This window comes from Sinohyriopsis cumingii, unplaced genomic scaffold (genome assembly GCF_028554795.1).
Source record: "Sinohyriopsis cumingii isolate HCF-2022 unplaced genomic scaffold, ASM2855479v2 utg000624l, whole genome shotgun sequence".
Classification (NCBI taxonomy): Eukaryota; Metazoa; Mollusca; class Bivalvia; order Unionida; family Unionidae; genus Sinohyriopsis; species Sinohyriopsis cumingii.
In genome coordinates this window covers 2,197,033-2,209,342 of record NW_028315919.1, presented here as the reverse complement: position 1 = coordinate 2,209,342, position 12,310 = coordinate 2,197,033, and the positions used below count along the sequence as shown (strand labels likewise).

Here is a 12,310-nt window from a genome sequence, read left to right as displayed (position 1 = left end):
AAGTATTTGTTGTATTGTTCCACTGAATTAAAAGCTGGCCTCCTTTGTATTATCAAGTTAATTATGTCTTCTGAATCAAATAAAGGAGGTGGAGTAAAAGAAGAGTTAAAAGGCACTAAAATCCTACAAACTTAAAATCGAGCAGCCCAAGTCATATGTCGGGTGAACTCACTTCATTTGATCAATTGAACACTTATAAATGTTATTGTGTATGTAACATAAACTACCTTAAATTAACCGACTGTTTCATAACTGTGATCAAAGATAACAAGGCATCCAAGCAAAACGAATACTTTATAAAATAAAGAGCTTGATTTCACAGACATGAACCATTGAGGGCAAGCAAGTTTCAGAGAATTCTTGAACTGGCACATAGGGATATCCTCAAGGATGATAAAAGGTTTCATTATTAATTCTAGTATATTAATTCACAACATCAGTATTGTACTAATTGAGCAATACGTAAATTAAGTTTCAACATAGACGATTGTCTCATGAAATAAATGTTACTTGTTTTTGAAAAAAGGAATCTTGTTTTGTGGTGTATCAACAATTAGTCTAGTTCCCTGCTCTGGGGACTTCCGATTTGGCAGGATAATATTAGACACCACTTCAGGAACCAGACTCATCAAGACAACAAAAAGCAGTGACGTAATGCACAGATTTTTTTGTGTATATGTGATGGTTGTTGAAACATTTTGAAAATAAATGTTATTTAAACAGAATAATGAACAACTTCATTAGAAAAAGCATGTTATTAAAAATTATTATCGATGTGATTGTAAAATGAGTATTTAGTCAACGAAAAGCCCAGTTCCCTAACCCCAAACCCCCCCCCACCCCCCCCGATAATTTTCTCAATATCAAAGCGATTTTTGTCAATTTTTGGAGGTTCCTCGGTAATTTGCGCCTCGCTTATAGTGTGGTATATGTTTGTGGACCCTGTTGTGTGCGAGTTATCATGGGAGAGGAATATATATATATATATATATATATATATATATATATATATATATATACACACACACACACAGTGTGACCCTGTTATTACACACTCTATTATAACACAAATTCAGATATTACACAGTTGTGGTATGGCTCCCGAAATTTCATATACATGTATTTTTCTCGTACATGAATAAAATCTTTCATTATAGTAGGAAAAAAACTAAAAGGTTTATTATCATTTTGGGGAAGAGATCGCATTTCAATACTACTAGACGATTATGGTGTGGCTCCTGAAATGCTATATGTATTTTACTCCTTCATGAAAAAGTAGTTTTTTCTTCTTAAAACTACTAGAGAAAAAAGCATGTAAAAAGTTTATTCTGGGATCAAATAGGGCTTCGCCAGTGTCACAAACTTGGATTTCTTTTCCTTACTGGCAGCAAAATATACCATCTGGCAATTTTTTTTGTATTGGTGACATTGTTGGCTGTTTAAACTTGTATATACAACTATTGGTTTGCAGTGGAGAAATTCTGAGGCCTTATGAAAGGAAGCCGCAAACTGGATAAAAAATGCACCAGATTTATCTATTGTTACATAAACAAATTCTTTGTCCTTATTGACGAACCATCTAAACAGTGCATTGTTGCATCATAATATGCTTATCCTGACATCTAGCATGAATCATGTATGTTGTGAGATATCTGCTTTTTTGTTCTTGACATTTCTGGTAACAGAGATCAACCGGACGAGGCATTATCTCGTAATCTATCTTTCGTTGATTTTTGGCTGCTCACTAGTAATTAATATATTTACAAAGACTGACATTTGTGTGTGGATGATAAGTAAAATTCCTCTTCTTTCACTCAGAATTACCTCCTTCAGAACACATTTTCTGTAATAATCCCTGTCATCAGATCAGAACACCTGTGTCTCTATCGTCCGTTCAACCTTTGTTAAATTTCTGATGCATGCGTGGAATGCAGCATCACAATGCTACCAAATTCTTTTTTAAAAATGTACCCAGATAAAATAGTTTGCTGAAATTTCACAGATTACATTTAAAGCACCAATTGTTATGAAAGCATACTCAGCAAACGGAAAAAAGTCAGTCTCAATCTTGTAGTACAATTATTTGATGTTGCTGCCACAATAAGAAATTGGCATTTGTTTGATTCTCCAAAACTGTCCATTAGCATTGACTTCAATAACGCATGCACCTTTCATCAAAGAAAGTCGACTACAATCTTCAATAAAAACAAAAACTTTTCTTCAAAACAAATCAGTACCAAACTTAAATAAAAGTAATGGAATCTGATGGGTTTTTGCATTATCCAACATGACTGGAACACGTTAACTGTGCTGTGGAAGTTTCCTTTTTGCAGGGAATAAGTTTGTGCTTACGAATGCTACCAATGGCAGCTTAAAACACAAACTAACTTTTACTGACTTGGGATATACTGAGAAGTAATTGTGCTTCGTCATTCGTTACATTATTGTGCTATGTTTTTCCACTGAATTCAGACCAATATAACCTGTGACAAAATTATTGAATATATTAAATCTGTGTGCATATTTTTGATGGAATCACTTGTATTGTGGATTCAATGTATATGACAAGATTCGCAGGTGAGTACACAATATTAATACTCTGTTCATACTATACATTAGACATGTATATATAAACAGTATTCATGTATATGTACCAATTCGTGGTTCTCTTAATAAAGTAAACTATTATATATGATGTTTTCACTACAGGTGTATTTCTCATTTAATATGCATCGATTTAAGATGGTAACTGTGCCAATGAAGCACATATTTTACTGCCCGCATTTATTACACACACACCCCACCCACCCCCGCAAACTGCACAATGCTTTAAAAAAAATCCATTTTGTATTTTTTATGACTTAATTTTATATCTGGGTAACACAGTTTACAAATACATGTCTATTTGTTTCTTCCTTTCATTCTTTCCCATTCATTCTTTGTCATTCTTTCTCTCACAAAATAATTGTATATAACATATAAGCATAATTATTGAGGAAAATGAACCCTGTCCTAAGAGAATTTGATTGCATCTCATAGGACATTTGATATGGACATCAAGCTTTTACATTATGGTCTATGGTCAGTATAATTCAGCATTCTCAGTGCTGATCATTTTGAAACTGAAATTAATAGCATTACAGTCCAAGAATTCCTCCTGAACAGAGTACGTCTCCAACAGGAATGTGCTTTGAAATCATCTTGGAAGGTGGGGGGGGGGGTTTTCAATTTTTATAATGAAGTGTCTCTCAACCCAAGAATTCCTGTGCCTTCTGGGTTTTCTTAATGTAGCAGTTGACCTTATTGCCTTGGGTTGCCTATTTATGAGACCATTATAATTTATAATGCCATCCCAATGGTTGCCAATTTATGAGACCATTATAATTTATAATGCCGTCCCAATGGTTGCCTATTTATGAGACCATTATAATTTATAATGCCATCCCAATGGTTGCTTATCCCAATGGTTGCCTATTTATGAGACCATTATAATTTATAATGCCATCTCAATGGTTGCCTAATTATGAGACCATTATAATTTATAATGCCATCCCAATGGTTGCCTATTTATGAGACCATTATAATTTATAATGCCATCCCAATGGTTGCTTATCCCAGTGGTTGCCTATTATGAGACCATTATAATTTATAATGCCATCCCAATGGTTGCCAATTTATGAGACCATTATAATTTATAATGCCGTCCCAATGGTTGCCTATTTATGAGACCATTATAATTTATAATGCCATCCCAATGGTTGCTTATCCCAATGGTTGCCTATTTATGAGACCATTATAATTTATAATGCCATCTCAATGGTTGCCTAATTATGAGACCATTATAATTTATAATGCCATCCCAATGGTTGCCTATTTATGAGACCATTATAATTTATAATGCCATCCCAATGGTTGCTTATCCCAATGGTTGCCTATTATGAGACCATTATAATTTATAATGCCATCCCAATGGTTGCCAATTTATGAGACCATTATAATTTATAATGCCATCTCAATGGTTGCCTATTTATGAGACCATTATAATTTATAATGCCATCCCAATGGTTGCCTATTTATGAGACCATTATAATTTATAATGCCATCCCAATGGTTGCTTATCCCAATGATTGCCTATTTATGAGGCCATTATAATTTATAATGCCATCTCAATGGTTGCCTATTTATGAGACCATTATAATTTATAATGCCATCCCAATGGTTGCTTATCCCAGTGGTTGCCTATTATGAGACCATTATAATTTATAATGCCATCCCAATGGTTGCCAATTTATGAGACCATTATAATTTATAATGCCATCTCAATGGTTGCCTATTTATGAGACCATTATAATTTATAATGCCATCCCAATGGTTGCCTATTTATGAGACCATTATAATTTATAATGCCATCCCAATGGTTGCCTATTTATGAGACCATTATCATTTATAATGCAATCCCAATGGTTGCCTATTTATGAGACCATTATAATTTATAATGCAATCCCAATGGTTGCTTATTTATAAGACCATTATAATTTATAATATCATCCCAATGAAGGCTAAAACTTTCCACTCAGAACAAATAATACCAGTTGCCATTCATACAAGTTTCCGTCTTAGAAAATGGAAGATTCTCACTTGACTTCTGTCAGGTGTTCCTTTCCATGTACAAGCTCTGAAGTCAAAGGTTTGTTTGCATGCAAGCACAGTAAGCTGGGGTACACATCTCCTTCTGTCATTCCAGGAGGCCTGTTGAGTGTGGCCCACTCAGGATTATCTTTTACATATCAGTATCCTAAAGGTGAAAGCCATTGTATATCATTGGTTACTGGAGAAGCTACATGGAAAGGGTGTTGTCATTCAGTCCAACAACTCCAATGCAGTAAAGTATATCGGTAGGGAAGAGGGAACCAGAACCCCAGGCCTATGCATTCTTATTTAGAATTTTCTTAGGTAACGTTGTGTCATCAGTTACAAATCCACATCCAATACTTTGTCATATTCTTTGTGGACTAAATGTATTAGTGGACTTGCCATCCTGAAAGAATCAACTAATGCAAACAAGATGCATTGCTACATCATTCGTTTTCAGTCACATCTGTACTTGATGTGACTGAACACTGGTGGATCTATTTGTGACAAGTCGAACACAAAACTTTCAATCTTTGTCTCACCAGTCCAGGATCCAAAGGCATGGACAGTGAACACTCTTTCCATGGATTAGAATGGCTTGGATGCATACGCTTACCATTCAACACCACAGATTCCAAAGGTGCTACCAAAAGTGCAAGAATTGAAGTGTTGTATCATCCTGATTGCTTCCCTCAAGTGGAAGATATTGCTGATAAATGACTTGATAAATCAAGCAGGCTGTGCCAGAAATCACACGGAGATGGAGATATTTCATCATCTGCTCAAGCAACACAACAGCGGATGTTTCACCTGAATCCAGAGTTGTTGAACTTCCATCTTGGGGTCATACCCAGAGAGGCATCAAGAACAAATGATCTCACAAAAAGTGGAGAGAATTAGTTACATTACAGGAAGTGGAGAAATTTTGCACAGTAGTGTAAGCATAAAGACATTTCTCCACTTAAGGCATCATTGCCTCAGATTAAGAACTCTCTGCCTGGACTCTTTAAAGAGAAACAGGTAGTGCTGCCATATCACAATATAACACGGATTGCCTTCATTAGTAACTGAAGTACACATGGGATTTAATTATGATTGGGTAAGTATTATCAAAGAAAGATATTTTAAAAATTGGTTTGAAGTTGGATTTTATTATGTATATTTTTTTGGTGGTTGGAATTGTTTGGAAGTGTGTTGCAGGGAAGGATGAGCCATCAATGATGCAAGCAATTCACAGCAAAACTAAATGTTAGGACTCTTGGTTGATTGAGTGTGACTTTGAAAAGAGCAGATACACTGGGGAGCATTTGATTCTTTGTACATACTGCAAGACACCATCATAATATTTGGGCTAACTGTTTTCATTTATGTGTGGTGATGAAGATTTTCTTTTGAACCAGGATATTTTTTTCTTTTGCCAGTTAATTTAATTTTTTAAAATTAATTTATGGATATAATTAATGTTTCTACTAATCAGAACAAGAATATTTTTTCAAGCTGTTTTAGAGATGGAATTTTAAAAAAAAATCCAAGTCACCTTCTCTCCTTGACAGAAGTTAAATAATTAGTCCTTTAGTTGGAAACTTTTGTATTTTTTATTTATTTAACGTCTGAGTGGTTGTGATTTTGTCATAATGGGGGGGGGGGTAGATTAAGGCTCTGGAATGGAGCTGTTAGAATCTGGGACAAGGGGAGCAGTAAGGGCTGTGGACTGGAGCTCACAGAACCTGGAACAAGGGGGAAAGGGGCTGCAGAATGGGGCTGTCAGAACCAGGTACAAGAGGGCACAATAAGGGCTGTGGGATGGGGCTTTCAGAACCAAGGACAAGGACGAGGGCTTTGTTGTTGTTGTGGGGTTTAACGCCATTTTTCATCACACAATAGGCTATGCATGGTGGCCAGTATTAATGGTGGAGGAAGAACCCGGAAAAACCCTGGGAAGAACCACCGACCCATGAGAAGCTACTGGCAAGCTTTCTCACATACCAACATTGGCCGAATCCTGGACTCGAACCCACGCAGACAGAGGTGAGATGGCAGTGATCCGTAACGGAGAGTGCTTTAGACCACTCGGCCACTCGGGGCCCCTAAGGACAAGGGCAGTGAATAACTTAGATAAGTGTTGTAACAGGTTGCTGGCCACAGCTTTCTTTATGCATTGTACATGTACTTATGAAATGACTTTTTCAGATGATATTTGATGGACTACCAGAGCAGTTCCATCAACAACTGAGTGCTGAACTCATTGAAGAAGTGATGACCTTCCTTCAGCCACTGTCTTTGGAGAGATTGGGACTTCTTCTGGAGTTGATGTTTGAGTGTATTATCCTGGTCATCTCAGTACCCCAGAAAACTGATGATGAAGATTATGTGGATGTAAAGGAGAAAAAGTGAGATAATTTTTATCTTTAATCGATTGCTGTAAGGGCATCTTGATTTCATCCTGATTATAAATCCATCCATCTTTAGCATTTTGTTAGTTCAATTGAAGAAAAACCACACTACTTAACTTAAATTTTTTTTACTAGACCTGTTTGTAAGGATATGTATGGCTGAATTAGATTTTAATACTATTGCAGACATTTTTACATTTGTTATACATTACTTTTTTACTTTTTGAAATATACTTTTTTCTGATGAAAATCTTTTTTTTTATTTATTTTCGAAAAATATAAGCAAATGGTGTCAGGCTAAAGGTTTCCAAAAATATAAGCAAATTATGTCAGGCTAGAGGTTTTAATAAGGTCTTTCCCCAAATAATGAAAAAGATCTACAGGTATGGTAGTATAGTTACATTTTGAAGATCGATGAATGGACATTATTAAGGAAATAGAGACGAAATGGGTGGATACTAGAATGTAACATGACTCCTGTTTAATAAAAAAAGCTTAGTTAAAAAGAAAGAAGACAAACTCTATCCTTTTTGGTAGGAAAAACCCATCAGTTATCGAAAACATGTTGTTTCTTTCATATATATTTGAAAAATATTAAATAAATAGATATTAAGATCCTTTGTAAATTCAGATGACTGATCAAATAAGATATTTATACTCGCATGTATTAATAATTAAGACTTTTGAGCCAGTACCCTACATTGGTCGAGGTAATAATAACAAACAAAAATATTTGATGATGATGTACATTTTATGCATTATCTATGTCTTCAGCACAACCACATAAAGGATTATCTCTTTCTGTCTTCAAGACAACCACATAAAGGATTATCTCTTTCTGTCTTCAAGACAATCTCAAAAAGGATGATCTGTCTCTGTCTTTAAGACAACCACATAAAGGATTACCTCTGTCTTTCTTCAAAACAACCACATAAAGTATTATCTTTGCTAGACAACCACATAAAGAATTATCTCTCTCTCTGTCTTAAAGACAAATACATGAAGGATTATTGATCTGTGTCTTCAAGGCAACCGTGTAAAGGATTATCTCTCAAATGATTTCTGTATTACCATCTATACATGCTTATAAGTCATCTTGACTGGAAGTCAAACCCTGCCATATTTGGGCTAAAAAGAAACCAGATCTCACTTTGACCTTCCAAGTAGTTGGGGTGTATTTTGCAAGATAGGAAGAATAAAGACTAAACCAATGGTAAATAGAATTAAATTATTGAGTGGAATATGTTCAAATAAATTGACAAGTTACAATTTGTCCATCTTTGTGTAATAAAATCCATTAAAATCTATAATTGTTGACATTGCATTCCATTTATATGATAAATCCATGAATTACATTAAAGGTTACATGCTGGTATGGAAATTGTAGTTCAGAATGCAAGCCATCTCCTTATTATAAGCTTTTAGAGTATAAGCCAAGTAACCATCACAGTACATGATCTGAACTGGTTTTCAAGACATCATTTTTGTGGAAGACTAAAATATATTGTCAACTTGTTTAATCCAGTTGACCAAAACTACTAAACATTAAACCTAGGTGTTTTAATAGTCAGCAGAGAAAAAAAACTCAATTTCAACTTTTATTTTGGGAACAACAGGTTGTGATGTACATGTAAATAACAAACATTCAGTTTTATTAGAATTTGTATCAACCAACTGCTTCTGTGACCAATCACTGATAGTTTCTAAATCTGTATTCAGTCTCATTAATATCATTTGATGAACAAACCACCTTGAACTTAATAACAAAAATCTTCATTGCACTTAAGAGATCATTGCCTATATCATTAAAAGCTCATCAGGATCAGATTTTAAAAAATAATAATAATAATGATATAATAATAATTATAATAATATTAATATAATAACAATAATATTTTATGCAAATTATGCTTCATTTCAGGTTCAAAGACTATCTGCTTGCCCTGATGATTGAGAAGGAGGTAGAGCTTCCTTTTGGACTTGATGATTTCCCTGATGATGTTCTGTCCAAATTCTGTGTTGCCACCTGGACATTTACTTATCACTGTCTACAGGAGAAAAAGAGACAACGATATTGATATTAGTGTCCATTTAGTTGCAGGGGAAGAGTTTATTAGTTGTAAGAACTTGTATCCCAGTCCCCATTTGCTTTGCCATTGACAAAAAATTACATAAAACCAATAAACTTTTTGATGTAAATACTTGATGTTACATAATTGATTGGTTCTCTTTCCACATACAGGTTTCTTTTTATCTTGATGCAAGATACTAATTTTATGGTTGATTTAACATGGAAAGTGAGTGAAGTTCAAATACAGAAAAGGACATATTCTCATTCCCCCTTTTTTTCAGGATAATGTGCATTGGTATGAATGCAATGTTCTTTTCAAATGTAGTTAATGCAGATGTTTTAAGTTCATATGAAATTAATGAAAGTTAGGGATTTTCACTGAGTTTCTATTTCATTTGAGATTTAGGTGCAGAGAGTATTTGAACCTGTTAGATAAACATAAAGATAATGAATATTTGTGAAAATGTTGATATCTCCAAATTTTTTATTCAGTATTATGTATTCATTTAGATGATAATGTGTATATGCTAAAAAAAAGAGTGTACTTTATATGTATTACATATATATTTAGAATTTTTGTTCATGCAAATGAAAACATGTAATTGCAAAAAAGATGCTGTCTGATTAATTATGAGCAATTGCTGACAAATTATCTGTATCTATACAATGAATAAAGAGGATAGGTTTACCTGCAGGCAATTTTGGTCAAGTATGTAGCACAGTTCATACAAGTAATACATGTGTATGCCTTCTTGTCTTTTTCCTAACCATATAAAGTAATTTGTACTATTGACAATTTTTTTTTAAATTTTACATATCATTTACTTAAAAGTAATGGATCATCATTTTGATTCCTGTCGTCCAGTACTTCAAGTTTAACTCACTTAATTGTAGTTTTACCAATAACATTTGCAATGTGATAATTAACATATTTTGATTATGTTTACATTTTTTAGAAAATAGTTCCTCAATCAATACAATATAATTTATTTAATTTCTTCTTATAACATCATTTGTGTAGTATGCATAGTTTGAATTTGTTAGAACTTATTTCTGATTTTATTGCCTTTATAATTATCAGTTTAGAGATCAGAAGTAGTTCTTGATGTAAGAGTGATGTTTCCTTAGAAGTTATTTATATTAGCTTGCAAATTAAATATTTACGTTCATTATTTTACATAAATATTTCTGGTATCTCATGTAATTTAGATTTCACTGGTGATTGAGACCACCCTAAGTGAAACTATGGTATATTCTCACTTCTAATGGAACAACCTGAAAAACAAACAAAGCTCCTCTCCCACTTCATTGCTCACAGAAACTCAGATCTTGCTTTGAATAACAAAATTTATTAAACAATCATGAAATAAACTACATGTGCTTAAACAACATTTTCATCTCAATAGATTTTAGAGTTTGAAGCTTAATCATGTAAACTCATTCTGCTTTTAACAAGCATTGAAAAATTAAGTTTCAGTGTACACAGAATGTGTTTTGTGAATATGTTGTGTCAGTCATTGTTCATATGACTAGTTTTTATATAACAGAAGTTTTGTGAATATGTTTTGTCAATCATCTTTTCATATGACTATTTATGTATAACACAAGATTCAATCAATATTCCGTTACATTTTCTTTGCACAGGTTGTTTTATTAGTGTTAGAGTGTAAATCTTTTTTCATGTTTTGGTTGGGTTTGCATTTCTGCTTATTGGTAAGATAAAATTATATAATGGATTATATTGTGCTTACACTGAAATATATTTTTTTAATTTACAAATTTTTGTATCAACACAAAAGTATGTTACCATAAAGTATAGTTACCATTTAAATGTTAGTAGATTCATCTCCTTTCTTTTTTGCTAATGTGTGGTGGCAGAGTCAGGATTTTGTTTTCAATGGAGATTCAGTGTTGAGAAAATATAGTCTTCTTCTGTTTATCTCAGAAAAAGTGTTTACATGAAAATCGGAGTTCAGCTAACTATCACTACCATCTTGATCAAGTACCATGTGTGAAATGCTTGTTTCAGAGATGGAGTCATTGAATGTACAATTAGTTTGGAGTCATTGAATGTACAATTAGTTTTGGAGTCATTGAATGTACAATTAGTTTGGAGTCATTGAATATACAGTTAGTTTTGGAGTCATTGAATGTACAATTAGTTTGGAGTCATTGAATGTACAGTTAGTTTGGAGTCATTTTGTACTTAATGAATGTACAATTAATTTGGAGTCATTGAATGTACAATTAGTTTGGAGTCATTGAATGTACAATTAGTTCATAATGCTTGTGCATATCAAGCGTCGTGTATTTCATGAGTGTGTTGTACAAGTGTTTTAAATGAAAATACAAGATTATGCAAATTAAGTGTCCCAGATGGTATTACATATCAATATGACATAAACAGCTCCTTTATAGAGTGTATGCCATGCATTGTTGGATTTTGTCTAGTCTGCTTGAGTTGAGATAAACATTAGGAATCATTTTACAGGAGTTTCATCCATATCAAGATTCTACATTAAACTGTTCAAGATTTTTCAAGTCATTGTGAGTTGTCAGAACAAAGGGTATAGGCAAGGTGCCACATCTACGCAACCACATTAAATTTAATGTTTACAATGCTTAAGTGCTTAAATGAACTTTTTTCACATGTATTCTTTTTTTCTTCTTCATTTTGAGGGCCAATGATCAGTAACATTACCTCCATTTGGTGCATTTTCAGTCATGCATAATCAATAACAACACATAGGACAAAGATTTATTGATTATTTGGTAATTTAATGTACATGCTTGTGAAATCAAAATATGTTGATTATACTTACATAAACTTTTTATTTAATACTGTCTTGTCTTTTATCTTGGGCATTGATCAGTGATGTATCTCCCATGTGATCCAAGTTCAATCAGGCATGATCAATCAGTATCATCATATAGGAGGACAGCTATTGATTGTGACAATAATAATGGTTTAATATCAAAATAAATGTGGGTGAGTGGGTGGGGAATAGTATGTTGATTTGTATAAGTCAGATTGGCACAATTAATGAAGAAATAATTATTTGGAAAATGAGCTAGTTGACTAGTAAATGTATTTTTAAACTAAATTTGCTAAACCTTTGTGTTTAATGTTCAAAGAGAAATAAATGCATATCTGTAAAATCAACATGTGAGAATTAATTATTAGCAGTTGTGGTTCAAATGGCACTTTTGAAGA

General features: G+C 33.3%; 1 protein-coding gene across 2 annotated transcripts in view; it reads left to right on the top strand.

The window, feature by feature from the left end:
- Positions 1-11,935, top strand: part of LOC149773607 (E3 ubiquitin-protein ligase rnf213-alpha-like) — a 371,427-nt gene extending 359,492 nt beyond the window's left edge. For both annotated transcript variants that reach the window (XM_089946359.1, XM_089946358.1), the window contains exons 91-92: positions 6,823-7,022; positions 8,947-11,935. In XM_089946359.1, coding sequence (XP_089802485.1) covers positions 6,823-7,022; positions 8,947-9,103 — 357 coding nt within the window. In that variant the 3' untranslated portion in view covers positions 9,104-11,935. The remainder of the gene's footprint in view (positions 1-6,822; positions 7,023-8,946) is intronic.
- The last annotated feature ends 375 nt before the right edge of the window (positions 11,936-12,310 follow it).